Source organism: Eschrichtius robustus, chromosome 20 (genome assembly GCF_028021215.1).
Source record: "Eschrichtius robustus isolate mEscRob2 chromosome 20, mEscRob2.pri, whole genome shotgun sequence".
Classification (NCBI taxonomy): Eukaryota; Metazoa; Chordata; class Mammalia; order Artiodactyla; family Eschrichtiidae; genus Eschrichtius; species Eschrichtius robustus.
This window is the reverse complement of record NC_090843.1, coordinates 52,550,913-52,578,039: the sequence shown is the minus strand read 5'-3', so window position 1 is coordinate 52,578,039 and position 27,127 is coordinate 52,550,913. Positions and strand designations below refer to the sequence as shown.

The 27,127-nt window shown below is 52.3% G+C and overlaps 1 protein-coding gene across 2 annotated transcripts in view; it reads right to left on the bottom strand.

The window, feature by feature from the left end:
- Positions 1–27,127, bottom strand: part of ABR (ABR activator of RhoGEF and GTPase) — a 178,847-nt gene that overhangs the window by 120,732 nt on the left and 30,988 nt on the right. The window contains exon 1 of one of the 2 annotated variants that reach the window (XM_068531714.1): positions 13,171–13,507. The exons of the other annotated variant lie outside the window; for it this stretch is intronic. Within the exon in view, the coding sequence (XP_068387815.1) occupies positions 13,171–13,231 (61 nt within the window). The 5' untranslated portion in view covers positions 13,232–13,507. Of the gene's footprint in view, positions 1–13,170; positions 13,508–27,127 lie in introns of those variants that run through there. 2 annotated transcript variants of the gene reach the window in all.

The following is a 27,127-nucleotide window of genomic DNA, read 5'->3' as shown; positions in this document are numbered from 1 at the left end:
CAACTTATTTACCTAACCTGTGCCTCTGCGTTCTCAACTGTAAAGTGGAGATAAGCATCTTCTTCATAGGATTATTGTGAAGAGTAAGGGGATTAATATACAGAAAGCACTTGGAACAGCGTGGGACACATAGCCAGTGCTAGGTAAGTGACAGCTATTATTACTGGCACTTTCCCATTAATCACTCATTTTTTGGTGTCAATTTTATAAAAACAATCTCAAGGGCTTCCCTGGTGGCGCAGTGGTTGAGAGTCTGCCTGCCAATGCAGGGGACACGGGTTCGAGCCCTGGTCTGGGAAGATCCCACATGCCGCGGAGCAACTGGGCCCGTGAGCCACAACTGCTGAGCCTGCGCGCCTGGAGCCCGTGCTCCGCAACAAGAGAGGCCGCGATAGAGACAGGCCCGCGCACCATGATGAGGAGTGGCCCCCGCTCGCCGCAACTGGAGAGGGGCCTCGCGCGGAGACGGGGACCCAACGCAGCCAGGAATAAATAAATAATTAATTAATTAATTAAAAAAAAATTTCAATGTTGTAATTCTTAAAAAAAAAAAAAATTTCAATATTTCTGTGACTGCTTCATAGAAAATATCTCATCAGCTTGGCCTCTAGGGGTCAGAGGGTGGCACAGAGGAGAGAAGAAAGTAATGAAACTAGCAAGGAACATTTAGATGGCGCCCTTGCTAAGCGTTACATACAATACATATCATTTAATCCAGCAATAGGGACACCATATAAAATGCAAGACGCCCAGTACAATTTGAACTCTGGACGAGTAACAAGTTTTTGGTATAAGTATGTCCCAAATATTGCATAGGATATACTTATGCTTAAACAAGTGTTCATTGTTAAACTAAACCTCAAATTTAACCGGGCATCCTGTATTTTTACTTGCTAAATATTTGGCAACCCTATTGGTGGGGTTGGTAAGCTTCTTCCCATTTTACAGGTGAGGAAAATGAAGCTCAAAGAGGTGAAGTAAATTGCCCGAGGTAGTTTTGTCCCAGCAAGTATTCAAAGGCTCTGGTTCCCCGTCGGCAGCAGGCCACTTCCCTCCAGCTGCTCTGCTCTCAGAAGGGGGACAGGCCTATAGCCAGAGACACAGCCCTCGATCACCTGCCCGCAGCCAGGATGTGCTCCTCAGCCCCCAGGCGGGAGCCTGAATGCAGGAAGAGATATTTTTTTTTCCCAGAGAGGCTGGGGGGCTACTGCTCCCCAAAACCAGTGCACGGGGAGCCTTCCTGCAGGGGAGGGAGGTTGGGAGGCGACGGGGAGGAGGTCCCATGAGGGTTGCAGTCAGCCAGGGCGGCACCCACAGCTCTTCCGGGAGCTGCCCCTGCCTGGGGCTGAAATCTGGAGGCAAAAAATCACAGGAGAAAACTCAGGAAGCACCAAAGGAAACTTCTCCGGAAGTCCTGAAATATTTCCACAGCTAGGAGAGAAAAGTTTAAAGTGAAAGCAGCTATGGGCTGGCCTCTCAGAGCCCAGGGTATGACCACAGCATGCTGGTAGCCCCGGCCCAGGTCACAGGGCCCCCTCCCCAGAGCTCAAGCAGATGGCCTGGCCTCCCGGGCTCCACAGAATGCCCCACATGCTCCACTCTGCTCTCCAGACTCCAAGCTGGGGCTTCACTTGAGTCATTCTCAGCTCTATTTTTACTGGAAGGTGACAAGAAACAACGAATGTTCAAAGCAGGACAATCAAGTCGCCTGATTCCATGCCTCTGCAGGGCCAGGGACCATGGCTGGCCTTTGCTGGGAGCAAGGACAGGAAAGGGGGTCCAGGAACCTCTGGAGGGCTTCTCTCCAGACCCAGGAGTCTAGAGCCCATTCCCCAGTCTGTAACTTCCCAGGAAGGTGACATGCAGCTTCCTCCTCCCCTGGCCAAGAAAGGCCAAAGCACATTCCTCCAGGCAAAGTAATGGCTTGTGCAAAAAGCACCAAACTCTGGCTGGGGATGGCGTGTCTGGGGAACAGTGAAGGATTCCGTGCGGCGGCAGGGTGGGGAGTGTGGTTAAGAAAGCCAGGAGGTGAGGCTGGAGATGGTGTCTGAAAAGGCTTCCGTGCTGTGCTAGGAGTTTAGATTTGATCCTCTAGGAAGGAGGGAGGCGGGAAGGTGCTAGACTAGTGAGGGAAGGAATCAGATCCTCCAGGAGGGCTTGAGGACCCCAGGGCCTTCCTACTGAATGGGCATCACCTGGGGGCTTGTTAGAAACGCCAAACAGGAGGCCCTGCCCCAGACCTGCTGGACCAGAATCTGCATCCTCACAAGATGCCCCAGCTGATTCGTATAGTCTAGGTGAGGCCCTGAGTTACGGCTGCGGTGGAGAGAGGGTCACCGGTTGGACCTCTCCAATAGCCTTTTCTGACTGCCCTTCTGCCCTCCTCATGCTCAGCTCTACTGCCTCCTTGCGTCCTCCCTGCTCCGTGATTCTCTTAGGTGGCCCTTGTGCTAGAACGCAGCCCCCGAGAACATCCTTCTCTTCATACCCCCTCACCAACCACAAAGCATTTCCAAGCTCCCACGTGCTCGGGGCAAAGGGAGATAGATGCACGCAGCGGTTAAGAGTCAGTCCCCAAATTGAACTGGGTGTTCAGAAGAGCTTTGCAAACACACAGATGCTGGGCCCAACCTCAGGTTCTCATGCCGAGGGCCCTGGCACTTGAGCACCTTTGGTGAGGAGCACAAGCTCCGGCATCACACAGACCTGGGTTTAGAGCCCAGCTCAGCTTTTCCTAGGCTGTGTGACCTTAGGAAAACTGTTTACCCTCTCTAGGATCATAAAAAAAAAAAAAGTCTCCTCATCCACAGAAGTGGATAAAAATAGTTGAGACCTCTGCAGGGGGGGTTGAAGATTAAACGGGACATTGTTTGTCAAGTGCTTAAGGACAGTGTCTGGCACCCTATAAATGGCAGCCTTTGTTATTCTTCTTTGTGCCTCTAAGGAGTTTAGGGTCTGGCAGAGAGGAAATGACAACGGGTACAAAGCCTACATAGGTAAACACTACAAAACAATAAATAAGAAAGAACTCAATGTTGTGGCCCAGCAAGCAGTGCTGGGTTCTGAACTGGGGTGCTCACCAAGGCCGGTGCTATAATCACGCACAGGGGCTTCCTGGAGGTGGTGGTAGCTTGAGCTGAGGCTTGAGCACAGAGGTTGGCTGTGGAATGGTGAGGGTCTCACTGGCTAGAGCAGGGGGCACGTGCTGGGATGCTGGCAGATCTTAATGGATGGGTAGTGCGAGGTGTCCCCCAGCATGGGGGATCTTGAAGGCAGTTTGGATTGGATGTGGAAAGTAAATGCCTCACTGAAGGTTTCTGGGCAAAGGAGAGGCGGATGGAAGTAGGTTTAGTGTAGTCACAGGCAACTGGAGGGGGAGTGGTGTCTCAGGTCAGGGAGGGGGCCTGAGGATGCTCAGGTGTCCGCAGCAAGGGCCTGGCTGTGGTGGCAGCCACCGCGGGTCCCCAGGCAAGAAATAGCTCTTCATCCAATTTGCATTCCATCCTTCCTTTCCAGGGTGCAGGAGACAGAACAAGATCCTGCTTCAGGGGTCTAAAGTTTCTGCACCCAAAGACGGCACACGATGCCCACTGACCCATCCAGGTCAGGAGCTGCCACAGGGTCTGCAAAATGTCTGCAGACCAAATGCCAGGGGAAATGGCCCTTCCACATGGCTGGGTGGCACACCAGCTGGTCTCTCATTAACCCTCTCAATGATGCACTAGAAAATTAACAACTAAGGCTTTCTGCTCCATTAACACCGACGTTGGCCCTTGGTGGGGGGGGGGGGTGGAGCGGGACAGGTTTTGTCTAGACAGAGGAACTCATAAAGTCCAGATGCCTGGGCTTCTGCCACTCAGGAAGGGGGTGGGCAGAGGAAACCTGGTATGTCTCCCATGGTGGGTGCCTCCCATGGTGAAGTCCCCACCAGAGACCAATCACAATCACAAGAGGCCACTCCCTCTTCTCATCCTTAAGATGAGGTTAACAACCTTTCACAGCTTTACTGTGAGAATTAAATGAGATTGTGAACGTGAGAACACTAGCTCAGGTGTGGTACCCACTAGGTGTCCCATCAATTGCTTTGTTATTTTTATTTTTATTGGGAAACAGAAGGGTCTGACTTGGTTCAGGGTCCACAGTCAGTCCCCTAGGAGAGGTTATAAAGGACCCTGGAGCCCTGCTACCCAGATCGTGGTCCCTAGACCGTCAGCAGTAGCATTGGCATCACCTGGGAGCGTGCTAGAATACAGAACCTCAGGCCTCAGTCCAGCCCTACTGAATGAGAATCTGCATCTTAACAAGATCCCCAGGCTATTAAAGTGCACAGTGGAGTTTGAGACTCTGCTCTAGTATATTTGGTCCTAGGAAAAAACCATCTTCTCCCCTCTCCTCTCCCACCTCAGGAAATAACGGGGCCCAGGACCCCGGGTGGATAGAAGTAGAGGATGCTGATGCCGCAGGGCCCTCTGAGTAGCTCCTGCTTGCTTGCCATGCTGCATTTAAAGCACACGAGAGCACATGTTGAGAAAATTACTCCCTTCTTGATTCCTTTCAATCTTTCCCACTACTGTTTGGTACTAGATGTCTTTAACATTGATTCTCTGTTTCCTTCCCTTAAACAGAGACATAGGAGGCTCAGACCTAGAGCTTTCCAAGGGCAACAGTGTATAACTAGAATTAATAACACTGTTGAGTGTTTAGTGCATTTATTTGTAAGGAAACTTTTTATTTATTGCAAGAGATACAGATCTTCCATTCGTTTCCTTTCTAAGTAAATGGTATTTAAAACAATGAGTCAAACTGAAGAAAAACAGTTAGGTCCATAATAACAGAAGTGTGTGAATCTGGCAAAAATCACAACACGTATATAAATCACGGCAGTTTGGTAAATTATTATCCCTTATAGTTCATAAGAGCCCTCTGAGATCAGCTCATCTACTTTTTTCATATTGCAGGTCATGAAATCAATGTAGTAGGTCATGACCAGCACTTCTTGGGTTTGTTTTTAATGGAGTGGAATGGAATGGAATAGACTAGAAGAGCATAAAATTATGAGAACATTGCAAATGTGATAAAACAGTAAGTACTATCCCATAAACTTTTGTTTCAGTTTGTGTGTGTCCTGGCTTACAATGTAAAATGTCTGTATTCTGTATGGGCTGTGGCCCAGAGAGTTAGCAAGCCACTCATGTAGTCCACTCTCCCTTTGGTAGGTGCCCCTGGCCTCTGCTAACTTATTTCCAATGGGGAGGAGTTGACTCCTTTGGCCAGACCATCCATGAGCATGTGTCGAGGTCCCACCACAGCTCTCTGACTCCTCTCTCACGAACTGACAATAGTAGCCCCTGCCACAAGTTATTAAATGGATGCTTCCCAGCCCCACTCAGGTGAGGAAAGACTCAGGAACCTGCACAGAAAGAAGTGTGGAGATGCACTAGCATGAAGACATGTCATTTTTGGAGGGACAGGATCCCCATCACCAGGATCTGCTCTCCTGGCCCTCTGAACCCTCCCAGGCTTGGGCAGCCCTGTTTCATTGGTCTTCCCTGAAAGATGTCTCTTCCCTTGAAGAGCAGTGATGGAGAGGGGGAAGGAGGCTGGGGGAAGAGCAGGAAGAACAGGAGAAAGCTCTGGGTGGGGGAGGGGATAGAGTTCATCACTGGGTGGCACTTGAAGGATGGACTTGTCAAGGCTGAGCCTCGGGCCAGCTGCATCCTGGACCCACAGGGAGGGCAGGAGCACGCCAGGGCAGCAGGAGAAAGAAGGCTGGGGCAGCAAGTTCAAGGTGGGGGGAGGAAGGGGTCAGGAGCACATAAGGCCCCAGCGCCAGCTGAAATTTCACATTAGCCCCCCTACAAACAGACGAGTGAGCCAAGGGGAAGGTTCATGGGTCCCTACACCCTACCAAGCAGGAATTCCTAAAAATGCCCACAGACTCAGAGAAGGAAGTAAGCTGCCAGTGACATCTTGAGCAGCAAAGGGAAAGGACGAGAATGGAGTTGTGGGACCCCTTCCCCTCCCCCATGTCCCCACTTTTACCTTCCTGCTTTGCTTGTCAGCTCAAGGCAGTCTTTCACCCCCTTTATCATACCCCAAAAACTCTCCACATGCAAACCCTTTGTACAACAAGCCCTCCTATCTTGTTTTAGCCTTTCTGGCTCCAGCCGAAGAGGGGTCTGCTAAGGTGAGAGGCCCCAGGCACAGGCTTCCTCCAGAGGCCTGAACTCTCGGCAGGGCACTCTGGGTCTGCACTGGAGCTGCCCCATCGTTAGCATGCTTTGTGTGGGTGAGTTCAAATGCAGAAGCTGGATCTGTGGCCCAACTGGCCCTGGGCCTCAGCAAAGGACCTTAGTGCGCAGTGGCCTGATTTATGGCCGAGAGCTCTCTTTATTTTCCTTTGGAAACTATGGGGGTGAATTTTAAAAGGCCTGAGATCAGAGCCAGCGTGCCTGGGCTCTGCCAAGTCCTCTCTTCCTCTAGTTCCCACTTACTTGTCCCTTGCCCTGCTCTGCTCTGGAAACTGGGCCTTCGCTGTACCCCATCCCTACCCCCAGAGTCTATTTTCTCTCCTTCCTCTTTATTTATTTTAGGGTTAACAAACAGTGCCTCTTGCCAATAATCCAGGGACGAGGTAACTCTGGGATATGGGTTCCAAGTACCCATGGGAAGCCTCTCAGGGCTTCAGATTCCTCATCCATAGACCAGGGGGATGATAAAAGGTACCTTGGTGGGCTGTTAGGATAATGTAAGGAAGTACCTACCACAGCATCTGGCACATAGTACGACTGGTTAAACTTTATGTTTTCTGCCATTCTTCCTAGACCAAATGGAAAAATCTAATTTCTATGAACTTGGTCGGACTAACGGGCTTTCTTTTCCTTGGGCCCAAGGATGAGGTTTCTATGTACCTTTGCAGAGCTCAGACACATTTCCCTTAAAGGTCCCCATTGCACAACTCCAGGGGTGCCGTCACAAAGAGCACACAGCCACCCAGACCCCAAACCTCTCAGAAAGGGATCTTTCTCACAAAGCTGTACCTTCAAGGGAGAAATTCACTCAAAAAGATGGACTATATGCTGCTTAGGCCCAGGGTAACTTGCACCTGAACAGTGACCGCAAGTGAGGCAATCAATTGCTGTTGTGGGTGGTAGCTATCCCCCAGCTGGGGAAATAACTAGGCTTAATTGTACAACATCTTCAGTCTCCATAATCTTGATCCATTAAACCCTTGCTGCTGGCCAGGAGGCAATGCCCAGGAGGAAGGGGTTAGCCCAACACACTAATAGGATCAGCCCTTCAATCCCATGAAGGCAATTATGGCCACATCCTTCCCCAACAGCCCTGAGTAAACCCACAGATCCCTAGCCAATTTGGGGCTTTTCTAGGCAGTACCAGCTCCACTGACACCCCAGGAAGTCCAAGAGCTATGTTGCCTGGAGTGACACGGACTCAGCTCCATTGACATTGGTCCACCTGAGTCCTCCCAGCGCCCAAACCCTTCTGGAGACGTTGCTCACCTTTGACAAAATGCCTGACCACATCTGCTACGTCTACCTGTGGTCTACAGGGACACGGAAGCCGCAGAGGTGAAGGTGGAGGAAAGAGGGGAAGGGCACCTGATCGATTAGGTCACCACAGAGCCCGCCCCGTCTCCCGAAGACCACACTGACACTGTCAGTTTCTATATGGCCAGTAAACCCATATTTGTCTTTCGTCCCGCAGTGTGGTAAGGAAGGAAGGGCAGGAAGAGAAGACAGAAATAAAGCACAGGGGCAGAAAACCGAGTGAGAGGCCCAAATGAGGTCTGAACCTGGGGGAAGAGAACTGGCTGTCCCATCTGCAGTGGGTCACGGTTGCAGCCGGCCCCACCTCAAAGGGCTCTTTGCCAAATGCCTTGGGCAGGGAGTAGGCTTTGGTGTCTATCCCCAACCCTCTTATGGGGGTGCATCTTCTAGTTTGCCTGTTGCCCTGATTTCCTTCTTCTTCCCCATTTACAGGATCAGGTTCTCCCCAAGCTTCAGAGACAAGCAGAACGCTCCCACTGCCAATCAGGGCCATCCATGGCTCCATCAGACCATATCTTGCCCAAAGGAATGCAAGCTAGGGCAGACCAAGGCCACAAGTCAAAACAATCAGCCTCTCCTATCCAGCCCTGGAGACAGGTAAGCCTGCAGGCCTCTCCCCCTGGTACTCAGTGGAAAGTGCCAAGACCCTGTAGGTAGAAGGTGGTGGGAACTCCAAGCCCCATGGATACCCCTCAGCCTACCAGAGCCAGGGGCCCGGCTAAGGCAGATGTCGTGGAGATGACATGCAGTTGTCCTGAAGCTGCCTTCCTCCTGGTTTGCTCCAAAGGGCTCAAGCTGAGCCAAAGAGCTGCAGCACCAACATTGGTGGGGAAGGCTTCCAATCACATAATCACAAGCCCTAGCAATGCGTGGGACTCCCTTGGGGGGTCTACAATTACCAAATCCACACAGCCAGAAACTTGTGAATGGACCAGCTAATGGGTTTATGGTGTTTGCTGGTGGAGTAAGGAGTTAAAGGAGCCAAGAACCCAGAAGTTTTCTTTTCCCTCTCATACTCACTCACACAACCGGAAATTACTGCGGGCTTATTATGGCACAAGGCACTGGGCTAGGCACCAGCTGAGAACCTAGTCCAACACTCTGACCCTGCCTGTCCCCTCACACACTTCCCAGCCCCTTCCAAACTCCTCTGCAAGCCTTTCGTGGATCCCTGTTCAGTGACAAAGGCCGTGAAGAGCTGGACAGCTGATCAGTTCAATAGCACTCCTCATCTTCAAAGCACTTGAGAAACATTAACCAATTAATCCCCGTGGCACCCATGTGAGACATCATAGCCTCACTTTACAGAGGAGTGTGAGTAAGGAAGGTACCAGAATCGCCCCTGGACCCAGAGAACAGCCCCAGTCTTCCATCCTACCGGCTCTCCCCCCTTCTTCTACCCACCTAGCTAATTCTTCACAAATGTTCCTGTCATTCCTTCCTTTTTCCAAAGAACAATAACAGCAGCAATCACAACAGCAACAAAAAATCACATTTCTCTGACTAGGAGACTTAATTCTTCTGCCAGGCCCACCTCTGGGACTCCAGCAGCCACGTCAAATATGGGCTGGTGTTGACAAGCAGGAATACATGACTGAGGCTTAGTCATAGGACAAGAAAGCATCCATTTGCAGGTCCACACTGACTGTCAGGCCAGTGGCCTGGTCCTTGGTGCAGCTAATATAGGAATAAGGTGGGAAACTGAGGCAGGTTCATGATCATCTGGAGATGAGTTTTTATCCCCACAGCCCCAGATGCTTTCCTGGCTATTGGACAGGGCACTGAGTCTGTAAGGGGCATAAAAATATCACCAGAGATTTCCCTTGGAAATGTCGCTTGGGGTAACAGAAGTGAGATCCAAAGGCAGGTTCTAATAACTACAGATGATCATGTTCTGCCTTCTATGAGGTCCAAATAACTAGAGGTTTTGCTTGGCTCCATAGTCGGCCTGTTTGAGGCCAGAGCTAAATTGCCTGGGACAAAAAAGAGGCTGGAATGGCAAAGGAAGAGACCTTAAATGTAGCCCTCAGTTCTCTTTTACACAGATCCTGAAAGATTTCGTCTCTACTCAGAGGAACAGAGAAAGTTTCAGAGCACCTCCCGTTTTTGTTATTCCATAGAACTTAGTATGATCCAACCTGATCCCGTGGTATAGAAGAAAACCAAGAGAAAGTGGTGTTTAGTGGAAACAGTGGTGAGAGAAAGACAGAGAGAAGATAAAATGAAGAACACAGGCAGAAAACACGTGCAGATAGAAACACACCAGCTCCAGGGAAAGAATCTAGGCAAGGCACTGAGGGGCAAAGCTGACACTATTACGTTAATGTAGGAAAATGAACGGTCCAGAGACAGGAGGTGGGGTGGCTGGAACCCTCATCCATCACACTAGTTTACCAGGGGCAAAGACCGTGCTCCAATCAGTCCCAGATCACACGGGCAGCTGGGAGCCAACCCATCTCCTTGAGTCAGACAGATCACCATCACTACAGACCTTCAGGACTTCTACTATAGGGGAAAGAGGCGGTCTGAGGTTCACCCCTTATCAAGTGACCATATCAGCCTGCAGTGGAAGTGTGCACATATGCTAAAGCCAGAAAGACTGAGCCGACAACTCCAAAGGTAAGACGTGTGTGAGGGGAGGGGCTGTTTGTTAGCCTGGCATCTTAGGTGTAGAGAATCACCAGCCTCAGTGAAATTAGACAGAACCTCAACCACCCCTGCCCTGGCTCCAGGACCAGCCCCCAGTTCCTCCAAGAGACACAGAGTCAAGTTAGGCTCAGTCATTCAGACCACTTATCCTGCTGGACCATTCTGGGGAGAACTCTGACAGAGGACCAAAGAGACAGATGTCCCCCATTCCATGACATTCCAAGACCTTGAATAAGTTCAGACATATCTAGGTGACACTCAGGGTCTTCCTAGGGTATGATCTAAATCCCAGCTTTGTCACTTACCAGTCACGTGACCCTGGGTAATGATTTTAGCCTATTCAGCCTCTCTTCCTGTAAAAGGGAGATAAGACTACCTATCTTGCGGAGTTGTGAGGTATGGAGAGACTGGATGGAGTGCCTAGCTCAGTGCTGGCATAGGGTAGGTCCTCAGGAGATGCCACTATCACTGCCACCAGGAGCAGTGCTTAGAAGGAGCCTCTGTCACTGGGTCATTCGCATCCCTAAGAAGTACACTGGCTACCCTGTGCCCTGGGTACATCCCCTTTACAATTCCTGATGGATGTGGCTTTTGTGGGGACTTGCCACCCTGTGAGCCTGTAAGCAGAAAGCTTCCTGAGAAGCAGAGGAACTTCCTCTGGGAGCCACAGAACCATGCTGCCAGGCAAATGACAGCTCGGGTATTTGTTTTAATTTAGGCTCTTGTCAAGAGGAAAATTCATGGCTAACAGCCCAAACATGACTGCACAGCACCTCCCCAGGAAGCCTCATTCTACGGCTCTCCAATCAGCTGTTTGGAAGAAGAAGGCAAGGACTCCTCCTCACATTGCTGCCAAGTTGGTGTCCCCCCTCCCCTCCATCCAGGCTGCCCCAGGAGCCCAGAGGCCAGGGCAGCAGCAGAAGGGTAGACAGCTCAGATGCCAGCCTGCCTGAGTCAGGGCTGATAAACCGGCACCCCCAAAGAAGGCCTCGGTCTAATTCCCTTTTCCCATCCCACCTTCCTCCAGTCGGAAATTTTCAAAGCACCCTCAGGCAATTTTGCTCCTTTGCTCCAGGTTGTGTATGTGTGTGGGGTTAGGTGTTGGGGTGGGTTGGGGGGTGGTAGGAAAATTTGGAAATGATCAGATGATCAGGTGGGGGAGTCTTCTTTAAGGCAATGAAGAGAAAGCCAGAGACAGGTTTCCATAGGATTCTATGCTCTGGGAAATAGGGAAAGCAGTACTGGGTTTTGCAAAGAGTCAGAAATATTCAGGAACATAAGCTGCATGTGAATATGAGGCATTGTTGTGACTGTTATTTGCAAGAGCACAGCTAAGAGAAGGTCACTAATCCTTCCTTTGGGTCAGGAGCTGATCTGCAGCAGGGCTCTGAACAGATGTGTGCCCCATTCAGGCAAACACACGTGCACACACACCACACAGCGACCGTGGGCCCTGACCTTCACCCAACGATGCTGGCCTCTGCAGGGGAAGGAGCAGGTGGAGTGGCTAGGCTCGGCGCGGGACTGACACCCAGGGGATCCAGCTTTGTCCCTTTGATGTTGAAAAACCAAAGCAGAATGGACCATCACAAGGAGAGCTCCTGGGGGGAGGAAAGGAAAGGGAAAAGGATGGGGATGGGGATGGGGGGAAGGAGGAAAGGAAAGGAAAAAGGATGGAAGCAGAAGAGGGAGAAGAAAAAGGTATGGGGAATGATGGGGACCCAAGGGGATACAGAGGTCAGAGGTTGGGTACTGAGTACTGAGGAGCCTCCAGGGCAAGCCTTTGGGGTTCAAGGCATCACCTTGTCCACTCCGCCCACCATAAGACTGTTACCAAGGAATTCGAGCCAGGTTAACCCTTAAAAATGTCCTTGTCCCATGGCATCCAGTGTCCAGAACCAGAACCTGGCTCCACCTATCTCCCCCAACCCCTGCCCCTGCCTCAGGACTCTGGGCTAGGAGACCTAGCAAGAGAGAGTGGGAGGGTCCCACTGAACCGATCAGGGAGGGTGAAATCCACTTACTATCTTCTTCAGGGGCTATCAGGACCCTCTTCCTGTACCACTGAAAGCTAGGGGAAGGTGTCTCAAGGGAGGGGTGGGAGAAATGCAGTGCTTTAGCCACCTAAGCAAGTCGGAGTCGGAGTCGGAGTCGGAGTCGGAGTCGGGGTCGGGGTCGGGGTCGGGGCGCTCAACGCTGGGCGCAAGCCCCCAGAAGGTACGAGCGCTCAGTTAACACATCCCCAGCGGCAGTGCAATCACGTGATCGCGGCAGATTTGGGAGCGAGGGGGTGGAGACGCCGCCGAGGTTAGTTTTTTTTTTCTTTTTTGGGGGAGTGGAAGGAGGGGAGAGGGGTAGGGAGGGGGAGAGTGCGGGTAATGATGAGCCTGGCAGGAAGTACTGCTGAGCTGGGGGTTTTCAGGTCCTTCATCCAAATGGCCCCCACGGAGACGTGCACCTACCGTCTCCCTTACCACACGACCCTACCCCCACCCCGAAACACACTGGTCTCAGGATGTCCCTGAGGTGGCAAACTCGGGCGCCAAGACCAAAATGGCCTTTCTGCTTCAACGTGGACAGAAGGAGCAGCCAGTCGAGGAGCGGAGGCAGCACCCTACAAGGTCTCTCCCCTCTTCCCCAGGGTTGGGGACTGCTCGGTTACACAACAGGTGGGAGAGGGGTGACACAGCTCTCCTGGGCCCGCCGGTCCACTGCGCACCCCCTCCGGCTTGAAGTCCACTCTGGGGACCCCATCCGCGGCCGATCGCGGAACCCTACGCCGCTCGCCCGCCTGCCGGCCTGCCGGGCACCTGGGCGGCCGTGCCCGCAGCCCCCAGTCCGCGCGGGGCTCCCCAGAGAAGCCCGGCATCGCGGGCCCCGGGGCCGTCCAGGCGCAGCGCGGGGCGCCGGGGCCCCTTCCCGCCTGGCCTCCCCTACCCGAGCGCACACGTACTGCTGTAGAGGGTGTCGATCCAGGAGAGGCGCGGCAGGCCCCGGTGGCTGAGCGGCTCCATGCCCGCGGCTCCGCGCGGCGGCGGCGGCTCCGTCAGATCGGAAACCCGACCCTCATCGCACAACAAAGGAGGGAGGGCGCGGGCGGCGGGCGGGCGGCCAGCTCCAGAGGCCGAAGTTGCCGAGCGCTGGGTGGAAGCCGGGGGAGGCGGGGAAACAGGTAGCAGGGAGGACCGAGCCGGAGCTGCCCGGGAGGAGGGGAGGGCGGGCGAGGGCCGGCGAGCGCCCCCGGGAGCCCTTCCGGCCCCTGCGACTGCCGCGAGCCCCGCTGCGGTTCCCAGAGCGGCGGCCCCGCAGCCCGCCCGCCAACTAGCAACTTCTCCGGGGCTGCACGGCGCCCAGGGGCGGGGGGGCGGGGGCCGCGACCAATAGGCGCGAGGCTCCCGCGCCCCCTCCCCGCAGCACGCCTCCAGACCCGGGAAGGGGTGTGGGGAGCAGCCGGGGTCCCCACGCGAGAGGCGCTCCAGCCGGTGACTGAGGAGTGGTCCGCGGGGGGTCTCCGGTCTGCGGCGCAGGCCCAGGATCCTCTTCCTCCCCTCTCTGGGCTCGGCCAAATTCTGGCAACCCGCTGACTAGGTGCCGCGGGGAGACCTACGAGCCCGCAGGGGTGACATCACCTGCCACCCCAGGATCTCTAAGCGCAGTTTCAGGGGCCAGTGAGGCTCCCAGGCCCCTCCCCTAGGCAAGCCTGGGGAGCGGCGCTGACAGGGTTAACGTCCTGCCCGCCCGCGGGAAGCCTTGGCTGCCCTAGGACTCTTTCCTTCCAAACCTTAACAGTGCCTCATCTATTTAAACACCCTTGACCTAAAGGCCGGGCGGTTCCTGCCCTACACACCAGGGGGCGGTGGCTGGAGAAAGGCGGGAGGCCGGGGCTCGTCGAGGGGCTGTGGAGGATAAACTGGGTTACAGGAGAGACCCCAGGGTCTCCGCTGGGTTCCCTCCAGGAGCCTTCTCTGGGGATCCCAGCCGCAGCCCATGTAAGGAGGGACACCATGTATGCCTAATCACAAGCTGAGGGAAGGCTGGGGTCAAGATGCCTTTGAGAACAGACCTTTAGAAACAAAATTCCTTCTAAGACCCGCCCCCCCCCAAAGCTGTGAAGAGGTTGGAGTGGGGGAGTTTTACACCTGTGCCCTGGGTGCAGGTTCTAAATGACCCAAGGCAACTTGGCTGCAGATTTGGTCCTACAGGCCTCCTTGGAACAAAGGACCCTGGAGAAGGGACTGGAGAGGAGGGAGGGAGGGAGGGTCAGGCTAGGGTGGTCCAGGGCAGTGGGGCTAAAGCTCCTTTCCTGAACCCAAGGGAAGGGAGGCAGCGGGCCCACAAGGGAACTCTGCCCTGGACCATTTACCCTGCTTTTACCTCAGATAGTGAGGTTTCTGATAATGGAGCAGACCCTCCCACCCCTCATCTCCAAGCAGCTTTAAGGGCAAAGACATCATGGGACCCAGGTCAATGGACAGGGCTACAAGGTGAAGCTCACCCTGGCCTCTATAGGGGGCAGTGTTGTCAGCATCTCCAGAGCATTTGGTGGGGGGGGGAGGGCCTCATCATCTCAAACAACCACAGATCTAGTTCTTAAAAAAAAAAAATTTAATCGAAGTATAGTTGACATGCAATATTATGTTAGTTTCAGATCTTGTTCTTAAGAGGAGAAGCAGACCCTCACCCATGATGCTGAAAGGAAGCCTGCACCCAGCCCCTGCAGCTGCTTAGGTAGCGGCCTCCAGAACTGCCCAAGGGGAAGTGGTGGCCACTAGGCTCACAGCAGGTCGGGTGAGCCCCTGGGAGTTGCAGGGGAAGATGCTCTGGGGAGTGAAAAGCCTCCACAGGTGGCTGCGTGGGTGTTTTTCAACCTAGAGGTGACACTGTCCCCTCACTGCATCCACTTGGCTCTCCCCCACCCCAGGCCTCCTGGCTCAGGCTCTGGATCTTGTGGGTCTCCCTGCTCAGCTGTCACCCTCCCACCGTCTCTGACTTGCACACAAGACTGGGAGGACCAAGCAAGCAGGCACCTGGAGCTTGGCAGAGAGGGGGGCGTGCATCTCCAATGAGATGCTCCAGAAATAGAGCCAGGATGGAAGAGGAAGCAAATGGGCTCCTGGAGGAACCAGAGGGAGGACGGTGAGATGGAGGAGCAGAGAGGGGCCCAGGGCCTTTCTTCTTGCCACACGGAAGGCACAGAACCCAGAAGAAACGTGCAAGCAGGAGCCCAGCCCAGGGAAGCAGCAGCACTGCCCCCTCCCCAAGAACCCCCATCCCCACCAAGGCAGCCTGGGCCCTCTCTGCACACTGCCTGATGGCCACATCTGGGCACTGACTGCGAGGAGGCCATGGATGTATGTTTCTGCGTGAGTCACATACATTTGCATACATTTTACATTTTTATCTACAAAGGCTGGAACAAGCTATTTTCAGGCTAAAATGTTACAGTTGCTCTCCTTAACATTGCCATAGTTTGCTTTTTTCTACCTTCTGTCCAAGCCTGTCCTGGACCTCCCAATCCAGAACACAATATAGGGGAGAGGGGAGAGGGATCTTGGAGGCAAATAAGGAGGAACACTTCTAATACTTAGCAGAGAATGCCTGCAGTGGACCTGGCTTGGATCTTAGTGCTTTGTTTACATGACAAACTCACTGTTATCTCAGCTCCTTCCATTTTCCAGATGAGCAAACTGGGGCACTGGTCAGCTAAGTAACCTGTCCAGACAGTAAGTGGAGGGCTGAGACTTGAACCCTGGCAGTCTACTCGTGCAGTTAAAATGCCATGCATGCTGCCTCCACTGTCAGGGTTGAAAGCAGGATGGCAAAGGTCCCTGGAAATCTTCGCGGGTCCGTGGGTTAGAGACCACCTTCTAGAAAACTCTCCCAATCCTCTTGCATCTCCATACAACTGTCTCACACATGTGTCCCAGGAAAGGGCAGTTACTTCAAGATCCCTTGATGCCTATATGGGATGGCTTCCAAAAGATATTAACATCACACATGTTAGACATTAACATTTAACCTTGGCTACAGAGACAAGTGTGTGGAAGCACCAGGGTGATATGAGACCAGGACAGAAGCCTCCAGATTCCTGGCACTGAGGATGGAGAGGAGGTGGGGGGAGACCCAATACCACATCCTAGGAAGGAGGGAGTTACAAGAGTCATTCTCATTCGCCTTGCGCCAAAGGTGAAGTGCTCTGCCAGCAACCCCCATCTGTCAGAGCAGCAGGGGGACGTTCCGTGGACAGGCCACCCTGATTCAGCTAAGTGTGGACCTGCCCATGCACCCCAAGGCACTGAATCAGCACCCATCACACCTCGTCCTCCAAGCCTGCACTAACCATTTGCTGTCTAGTCCTTTGGGTGAACATGCTTCTCCTTCCCCTCTGGCCTGTGCATTCAGTCTGTCCTGGCTCCCTGCTTCCCATAGCAACGGGCCTGCTCCTGCCTCACCACCAGATTTAAGGGGGATTTAAGTGTAGGTTGCTGGGATCACTGGGCTGATGATGAGGGGCCGAGTGGGAAGAAGATATATCCCATCCTGAAGGTCAGCGGCCTTGCCCTTAATCCCCAGGGCTGTGCTACTCACTCCCTCTTCAATGGGAAAAGGGTGACCATGCTTAGAAACAAAACTGGGTATTTCCATTTTTCTTCCCTCCTTGCTGTTAGCAACTCAGCTCCACTGTGCACAATAGGAAGTCCCCTGGGAGTCCTTGCAGGGGTCACTGTTGATGAAGAGGATGTCCATTCACCTCTTCCCACTCTGAGGCCCGCAGGGAGCACCAGTGTGAGCAAACTGGAGGTACAGGTGGTCAGGGGTGGGGTGGTGGTGGGCTCTGCATTCAAATTAACAAAAACAAGGGACTTCCCTGGTGGTCCAGTGGTTAGAACTCCTTGCTTCCACTGCAGGGGGCATGGGTTCGATCCCTGGTCAGGGAACTAAGATCCTGCATGCCGTATGGTGCAGCCAAAACAAAACAAAACAAAACCAAAACCAAAATCAGACTGATAGTCAAAAACCCTTTGGTACCCTTCCTGGCAGATCAGCTCTTTAAAAGCTGGGACTAGGGCTTCCCTGGTAGCGCAGTGATTGCAAATCCGCCTGCCAACGCAGGGGACACGGGTTCGAGCCCTGGTCCGGGAATATCCCACATGCCGCGGAGCAACTAAGCCCGTGTGCCACAGCTACTGAGCCTGCGCTCTAGAGCCCGCGAGCCACAATTGCTGAAGCCCACGCGCCTAGAGCTCGCGCACCGCAACGAAGAGTAGCCCCTGCTCGCCGCAACCAGAGAAAAGCCCACGCGCAGCAGCGAAGACCCCAAACAGCCAAAAATAAATAAATAAAATAAATAAATTTATTAATAAATAAATAAATAAAAGCTGGGACTGCATCTTTTTTCACTGCACTCAGCCCAGTGGATGAATGAAGCTCAGGTAGACCTCCAAGGCAGCCGTTACTACACTGCGCCCCCAGATCAGCTTTCTGCCAAAAGCCCAATAGATTGGCATTCAATAATACATGCTGAATAAATAAAACTAATGACAGCTAACTTTGAGTGCTTCTTAAGTGCCAGGCACTGCTTCACATAGACTACCTTTCTTAGTCCTCATAATAAGCCAATGAGATAGGCACTACTATTCTCTCCATTCCTTCCTGCAGAAGCAGGAAGGCTATGCTATTGGCCAGCTAGCAGGTGGTGATACTTGGAAATGAACCGAGATTCTGAATCCAGAGTCCACATGTGTAATCTCTGTACCGGGCTGCAATGAGTGAATAAATGAATAAACAGAATGAAGTTAAACTCAGGGAGGATGAAATTGGAGCTACAGGAGGAATGTAATTCCAGAACTCCCCAGAGCCACCAATGATTAAGCAGAAAGAGAACTGGTTCCCAAAGAGAACCACATCTACTACAACAGAGCAGATGACCCTGGAGACAAGCTAGCTGCAATCAATCCGATGACAATTTCCCGAACTCCAGTCCCCGCCAAACCCCACTTTCCAGCCTCAGTTTTCACATCTCTAGGTGGGCACCCAGGTGGAGCAGGGAGATGACCTCCAGGCTTCCTATCTGCCCTGGCAGACCCCGGATTGGCCTGTTTCTGTCTCCTTGCTTCATTTCCTTTAACCTCTGTACAGTAAATCAGCATTTACCCTTCTAAGATTCACCCTCACCCCTTGGGCCTGGAAAGAAGAAAATTCCCCAGGCCTCTCCTGGGTCGCCTCTAAGTGGGAAGTTCTGGCCTAACAGTCTGTCCTTTGCCCTCTTCCTCCCCGTCTTTTCCGAGGCTCCTCACTTTTCCAGCAGACAGCGAGATCTACAGGCAGCACAGGCTTACTGGAAGCCCTCCTCGCTATTCATTTCTCTTCCAAAGTTTTGTGTCAGCTTGAGTCACGGGAGAGATGTAAGAGTCATGGCAAGATGTAAACCAAAGGATTACATTCACCTCCTTGTTGCCTCCCTCGGCACCATGGTCGGGAGAAGCACGGTGACATCCAGGTCCCTGTAGCTGTGAAGCTCCTCACCACAGACACCCACACATTTCTCGGGGGCTGTGTTGAAGCCCCACTCCCATGGCTAGGGCCACAGTGAGTCCAGCATCCCCGGAAGAGTAGCTGCCTTGGAGTATACTAAGCAAGCTGCAATTTCAGGAGGGTCTCGGGCCAAGCCCCAGCTAAAGTGGCCCTCACCTGACATGGCTCGGATCGTTCCACCCAGGGGTCAACATGCGAGGTTTCTGAGAGCAGATCAGAGGGCTCAACAGTAGGGCCTGGAGCCCCCTTCCTGATTTACTTACCACAGCATCCCCGTCAGCATTTGGAAAGAGGCAAGCAGAAGAGACGGAAGGATTCTACAAGTCCCCAAAACCCAGAGACAAAGTTCAATGGCTCCAACCTTATCAGCTCCAAGTGAAGTAGAGGCACGTCTATCTGGGGCCAGAGCTCACAGGCTGGCCCTCTGCCCTCCCGTGGTCACCATTCCCCTGAAGCTGGCTGTGCTTCTTGCTCTCTCAGCCAGAGTTCTGCAGGTGCCTCCCAGCCCTGCGCTGCTCTGCCACGAGCTCTGACGCCACCCGCCAGGCTGGCCCTGTCCCTGTCAGGCCCAGGAGTGGCTGCAGGGGCTGAGGGCTGGCTGTCAAGGAGACCGGCTCCAAGAGGTGGTGACTCAACATTCAAGAAGGTGAGGACAAAGGAGCATCAGAGCCTAGCCAGTGGTGCTTGTCATCAGTGGAGTCTCGCTCTGGGGTTACCGTTTAAGTTCATGGTGTGTGGCCCTGTCTCTTTAAGGACCAGGCCTCTTTAAGAGGAGTTCCCTCTGCAGTCACTCCAGCCACCAGTGGTCCTGCGGCAGACAACAGGGACTCCCGAGCGCCATCTGGTGGTCCAACAGAGCAGCACCTCAGCCACCACACACAGTCCTGCCACCCTGGACACAGTCCAGCCAAGAGGCCTGGAAATAGCCGCACCAAAATCTCAGCTTCGTCCACCGGATTTTGCTCTGGGCTTTTGGGTTACCACTGTGAGCAATGAGGCTATAGAAGTCAGGAGGAACTCCCTTTGGGGTCAGGAGACAGCAGGAGCCCCCATGAGTGGCCTGGGAAGAATAACCATCCCACTGGACCAAAGCTTCCCTAAGATATTCTGAAATTGGGGGACTTATCCAGTCTCCCTGCTGGTCATCCGCAGGACATAAGGCCTGTATGTATCCTGTTCCCATAAACACTGGGAACAGTAGTTCTCAATTAGGGAAGGGCTAGTTTGTATTGCCCCACCAGGAAGTATATTTGAAAATGTGTAGGAGCATTTTAAAGCCAGAGATGTTAAAATGTCCTGCAGTATGCAGAACTATCCCAAAGAGTGTCTGTCCCCAAATGCCAACAGTGTTAAGAACACTACTTGGTTAGGAGAAACAGAGGCTTGTTTCTTAGCAAGCTCATACACACACACACACACACACACACACACCACCGTTCTTCTATTCCCCATCATTCTGCCTTTGGAGTCCTCCCTAAATTTTACCTTTATAACCTTAGAGGTGGAGAGAGGGAGTGATCTGACCAAGGCCCCCTTCACAAGGAATGCCAGTGCCCCTGGCTGCCCCTCCCCCAAAGCCAGGCACACACTTGCACCCAGTGTGCGTTGGGTCGTTATGACCCTTAGATGGGAAAGGCAGACAGGCTGGCAGCCTAACTCAGACCGCTGGGAAGCAGCAGATGGACTCTGAGAAGAAATCACAGAAGACTGGCCCCTCCTTCCCCCAAGGGACCACCCTGCCTTCCTTCCCACATGGATGACTCAACCTAGCTTTGCTCTCTGTCTCCAAACTGTCCCGTGACACCCATCTTTTACATAAGGCACTTTCAGGTACTGATCGTGAAACCCGGTGAGTCCTAATTTCTCCTTCCCCAAGCTCACCGCATCCTGGTCTGGGCTGGTCAGCTCAGGTTCGTGAACACTGTCTGGTGCCAGTGGCTGACATGAGAAACCAACACATGTGACATATGTTCTAATGAAGGGAGAGTGGAAAAAAATGAAACACTGTCTGCAGTGGTCAGTGGAAGCCACACAGTGGTCACATCTGAGCTGGGCCTGTTGGTCTGAGAAGTCGTAGGCTCATGAGGCTGATATCATAGCTAGAATGATCAATTGGAGGAAGAAGTTTTCCAGCATCAAACAGCAACTAGAGAACACTTCCCATTGCTGTCAGAATAAAGACCACATCCTTTTAGTGGCACACAAGGCCCTGTGGCCTGGCCCCTCACCTCCTCTCAGCTTCATCTGGCACATTCTTCTCCTGGTTCTCTCTTGCTTTTTCAGAACTTTTGAACAGGACGACATCTCTGGCTAAAATGCTCTATCCAACTCTGCCCAGATATCTCCTATCTTCCCTCTAATCTTAAATATCACTTCTGCTAGGAAGCTGTCCCTAACCACCAGACCGGGGAGGCCTGCATTTCAGATTACTCAGTGCTCTAGTAAATCACCTAATGCCTGTCTCTTCTGCTAGACTGAGAGCTCCGAGAGGGTATGAAGCTCATCTCACTTGTTCACCACTGTACCCCTGGCACCTTGAAATAGTGGTTTCAATGAATGAATAAGTAAATGAATGAATGAATGACCAAATATGCTCCTCGTCAAAAAGACCTTAGAATGCGGGAGTACAGAAGCTTCAGCCGACCCAGCTCCAACTGGAAAGAACTGTCGGGGGGAATTCCCTGGCGGTCCAGTGATTAGGACTCTGCGCTCTCACTGCTGAGGGCCGGGGTTCAATCCCTGGCTGGGGAACTAACATCCCACAAGCTGAGCAGTGCAGGAAAAAAAAAAAAAAAAAAAAAAGACAACGGTCAAAGCCAGTTGGAATGTCATGTCGAGAATGGTCTCACTCTCCGAAAGACGCAGAAAAACAACAGGATCCTAGAGTCATATCTAGAGCAGAAGAATTGCTGTTCCAATTAATTCTCTAACTGCTCACACAAAATCCCAGCTAAAAACTCCCCAGTGTCCAGGGTTCCCTTGCTAAGCAGCCAGCATTTGATGCTGCACTCTTTTTCACCCAATCAGACTCCAACAAGGAAATGGAATAGAAACTGAGAAATGGTTCAGCCCACTAAGGGAACTTTGGTCTCAATTTTCAGAGGCCTTCTCCTAGGCCTGTCCCAAATTTGCAATTAATTTTGTTTTTAGAGGAGGGAGGCAAACAGTAGCTCTCCTCTGGGAAAAACCAGTCTCTGGGTACGTTCCTGTCCTGTCTCTCCTCCTGGTAGGGTGCGGACACTGGGAGTCCAAGAAAGAAGATGCCAGTGGCCTGCAGCTACGCTGAACTCCCCTGTCCCAGGGGGCTGTAGGCTGAAGCTGTCACTCACCAGCTTCCAGTGATAACTTTGACGCCCCTTCAACCAGACAGATGGGAAATCTTGCTTTCAGCTCAGTGATGGGAGAAGGAGGATGGAAACTGATTCTGGGCACCCTGTCTTCCTGAGGACCCAGCTTGAGAGGTTCTACAGACTGCCTGACGGACGGACAGACAGACGGACAGGGCTTGGGCAGACCCTCTGTGGCTGCTGCTTGCACTGAGCTATGGTGATCACTGGGCAGACCTGAGAGCCCTGGAGGGCACTACATCAGACTCACACGGTCTGCTGGGCACCTGCGAAAAGGGAAGCAGGTTTCTTTTCATTTTTCCCTTCACCAAAACAGAAACAAATACAATGCCCAATTATTCGTCCAGGTCTGATTTGTTGGGCCTTGGGTCTTGATGGTACAGGAAATCACCCTAGGCCACTGGGGTCAGTAACCCAGATGGTTAGTCCTCTAAGCTACCTGCCAACTTCTCACCTACTGCTTAGTAAAGAAGTTCTGGCGTAGTTAATACCCTTTGTGTACTTCTCTTCCCTGAAATGAAGGGACCTGCCGGGAGGAGGTAGTGGTTGACAACAAAGGGCAGAGGAAGAGTAATAAAGGTGACAGCAACAAACACATGGTGCTTACCGTGCCAGGGCTGATCTGAGGACTGCATGTATTAAATCACTGAATTATCACAGTAACCCCCAACTACCCCAGAATCCAAATTTTTGCCCTTCAACACTCTACTTCCTCTCCCCAACAGAAGCACACTAAACTGAGCACACCCTGAATCCAGGTCCTGGCTCTGCCCCTAACCTGCTGTGTGACCTTGAGGAACTCTCTTTCCATCTCTGGGCCTCTGTTTCCTCACCATGACATGCATGGATGAAGGTTGCCCAGTCTATCATTCCTTGAGAGATGACCAGGAAACAGCTGATAAGGGAGAGGAAAACTTTCTTCTTTCCTACGCCTCAGTTGCCCAAGATTTCAGGAAGTTCCATGGGTTATGAGGGCTAGAAAAGTTACTCATTACCTCATCGAATATTCCCTGAACCCTATATAAATAAGACTGTGTTCCTTTGCTCAGGATGCTTATGACAGTGGATTTGAGACATGCCCAGAAGTCACCAAGAGGCAAGGCAGCCCCTGCTGTGTCCAGAGAGTGGTCTAGACAGTACGTTATGGAGGGAGTGGGGAGGGTCACCACTTGGAACTGAGTTGATGACTAAACGCTTCTTGGAGGAAGTGCCATTTGAACCAGGGCCTGGAAGGACATCTCACATTTCACTGGCAAAAATGGTGGGGTGGGGAGGCAGGCATTCTGGCGGGGGGTGGGGGGGAAGCATAAGCAATTACACAGAGGCAAAAAGTGGATGAGGAGGGGGACCAGAATGGATGACTGGGGAGAAGGTTCTTTTGGGAACTGGGGGAGAATATAGACTTGATAATCTGATGTGCAACCTCAGCATGAATCAGGGACACAACAGAATCTGCAGCTTTTCTTAGGCCTGTCTTTATAAAGAAGCCTTTCTGGGACACCTCCTCCCCCTGCAATGCCCACAAAGGTTCAGGACCACCTCCCCTCCCTGTGAGTTTGTGGGGCAGAGGCACTAATTCCTGAAAGCCCTTCCATCAATGTGTCCCCGGCTTCACCAATATTTATGTTCTGGGCACTGTGCTAAGCACATGACTTTCACTCACCTTTTTTCCCCAGCTTTATTGAGATATAATTGACAAATAACATTTTATAAGTTTAGGGCATACAGTGTGATGACTTGATATAAGAATGTATTGTGAGATGATTACCACAATAAGGTTAGTTAACTCATTTATTATCTCACATAGTTACTTTGTGTGTATGTGTGTGGTGAGAACATCTAAGATCTACTCTCTGAGAACATTTCAAGTATTCGATACGGTATCGCTAACTAGAGTCACCGTGTTGTACGTTAGAACCCCAGAACTCATTCATCTTATAACTGAAAGTTCGTACCCTTTGACCAACATCTCCCCATTTCTTCCGTCCTCCAGCCCCTGCTCACCACCATTCTACTTTTTGTTTTTATGTAACTCTATCCTTTAATACATGACACTTCTATGTGGAAGACACAATCATTATCCCTACTTTATAGAAGAGACCCAAAGTCACACCTGTAGTAAGTGGTAGAGCCAACTTCACAGTCAGATCTGACTGGGTCCAGAGCCCAAGCTCTCAACAGCTTTTTTTTTTTTTTTCCAGTTGACTTTTTTTTAAACATCTTTATTGGAGTATAATTGCTTTACAGTGGTGAGTTAGGTCCTCAACAGCTTTTATGGACTGAATGTTTGTGTCCCCCCCGCCCCATTCATAGGTTGAAGCCCTAATCCTCAATGTGAAGGTATTTGAAGGTGAGGTCTTTGAGAGTAATTAGGTTTCGATGAGGTCATGAGGGTAGGGTCTCCATGATGGGACTGGTGCCCTTATAAGAAGAAGAGAGCAGAGCTCTCTCTCTGCCATGTGGACACACAGCAAGAAGGCAATGACCACAAGCCAGGAAGAGAGCCCTCACCAAGAACTCGATCATGCTGGCACCTTGATCTTGGACTTCCCAGCCTCCAGAACTGTGAGAAAGTAATACCTGTTGTTTAAGCCACTCAGTCTATGGTATTTTGTTATAGCAGCCTGAGCTGATCAAGATACCCACCATGGACTGTGCCTGTCCACCTGTCATGACGCTGCATAAGGCATCCTAGCCTTTGACATCACAAGATTCTTCACTGGCAAGGGAGCCAAGGTCCCGGGCATTCCAGGCAGATTTGGCACCTGACACTAACATGAATTTATCAGCAGAGCTCTTAAAGCTATTCTCCAGACAAAAAAGGACACAGAGGGAATTCCCTGGCAGTCCAGTGGTTAGGACTCCACGCTTCCACTGCAGGGGGCACGGGTTCAACCCCTGGCTGGGGAAATAAGATCCCGCAAGCCGCTGGTGTGGCCAAAAACAAAAAAAAACCCAAAGAAGACACAAAGGTACATTTCCATCCTCTTTCTCCTCAACTGAAGTCTGACAAGCTTTGGGATCTTTTGACTACTCCTTGGGCATGAGGCCTGTAGCTGGAGTGTCCCTGGTGGTGAAGGTGTTTTGCAATGCCATAGGAGTTACCTAGTCTCTGGGGTATGTCTCTCACAAAAGCAGCCCCCTGCCTTGCCTGGCTCAGGTTCAGCCAAGTATTGTAAGGAGAATTTTAAGGAAAATCATCCCTTAGCGAACCTGTCAGGGGAATGCAGGAGAAAATTGGGGTATCAGCTCTACATCCTGCCTTATCCAAATTTTCATGCTTCCACTGCCCTGGCCCTAAAAAAGAAGACCAGTACACTCAGAACTTTCTCGAAAATTCTTTGTTCTCTGAACAGAGCTAGAGGCCTTGGGGGAAGGTAACACCTCATGGTGAGGGATAAGAGATTCACTTTCCTAAAGAAGGACACTGTGCTTCTTAGAAACCTTCCCACAGAATCTCAAAAGGCAAAGGCTCTGAGGAATTTCAGTCCCTGACCCTGGCCCCTGCAGTGCCACCTGTGCGGAAGCACTTTTCAGTGCTGCAGGGGTTGGCTAATCTCTGAGGCATCTCTCCCACAAAGGCAGCCCACAGCCCTGCCTGGCCCAGGCTCAGCTGAGAATTATTAAGGAGCACTTAGAGAGAATCCTTCCTATTCCAGAGCCACCGGGAAACAGGGCCTGATCTCAAGCTCTGCGTGGAGAGGGTGAGGGCTGGGAAGTGGGAGCTGCAGCAGCCTCAGCTTCCTCTGAATGATTTCAAACATCTGCCCCTGCACATCCCTTCCAGGGTGGGCCCCATGTCCAATGTCCAGTCTGACAGGTGGCAAACAGGAAGACCCTGTCCCTCTGCCCCCTGACCCCTCCAAAGTCTCAAGCCCTGGACACTTCCTTAGATCTTAGCCATGACTCGGATGAAACATGGTTCCTTACCCTAATCCCCCTCTCACGGCCCAAAGTCTTCTAGACAACTCATTGCCCAGTCCCTTACATGCCCGCTGAGTTATTTTCCAGGTTCCTATTTCTATCTGATTACTCAAGTTTCTTTCCTCCAAGAAGCCACATGCTCGTCACATGGGGGTAGCCATAGGTCACTGGTGGGGGGGAGAGGGTGCTGGGAAGAGTCCCCTTTCTGGACCCCAGAGCCTTGGGTAGTGGCTCTCCACTCCGAGCAGCCAGCATTCCAGGGAGCCCGGGAACACCCGGGGGAGACAGTGCAGCCCCAAATGAGATCTTGACTTGGTTTCCAGTTTCCCCAGAGAGCAGTCTCTTTTGCAGGAGGCCCCTGAACATGGGCTCTGTGTCAGGCAGCCCAAAGCAGAAGGCAGTAGCAACCACTCCGGACAGGCCAGGAAGGACATGGTGCCTCCTCTTAGCACCAGCTCGCCCTGGCTCCGGGCCCGCTCTGCCCCTCAGATCCCTGGCTCTTGGGACAAATGCAGTGTTGGAGCAAAGCTGCTGAGACAGGAGCCTTTGGGCTGGCTTCCTGGCTGGCTAGGGCCTCCACACAGGAGGTTAGTTCTCTGGGGGCCCTCAGGGAGGCTGAGCTGGTTTTTTTCTGGAGGTAAGCGGGCCGCTTTTGTAAAAAGAGACTCTATGTGCCTCCCATCACAGCGAACCACAGACGAGGAAGCAGCCACAGAGGAGCTCTGGTGGGGCTCCTTGTTCCCGAGGCCACACATGGAACTGCACACGCAGGCAGGCCACGTTTCTTTCCAGGCCCAGCCACAAGGAGCTCTGACTTCCTACAAGACCATGAACCCCAACAGCAGGACACGTGGACAGTACTTCTGCTGATTTCTAACGTGGCCTTAGGACCAAAAACGAAGAGGTTCTGCCTTGTCCAGGAGAACATGGCCCGAGCCACTAACGGCAGCTGACTTTCCACCTGGCCTGCCTGATCCTGCTGGCAAAGGTGCTTGGCTCCAAGGACAAGACACTCTCTCCCACGCGGCTGGTGAAGGTGTGGAAGCTTCTGTCGGGAGTGGTCAGGGTCACAGACACCTCATTTTGGAAAACAAGTTCTCTCTC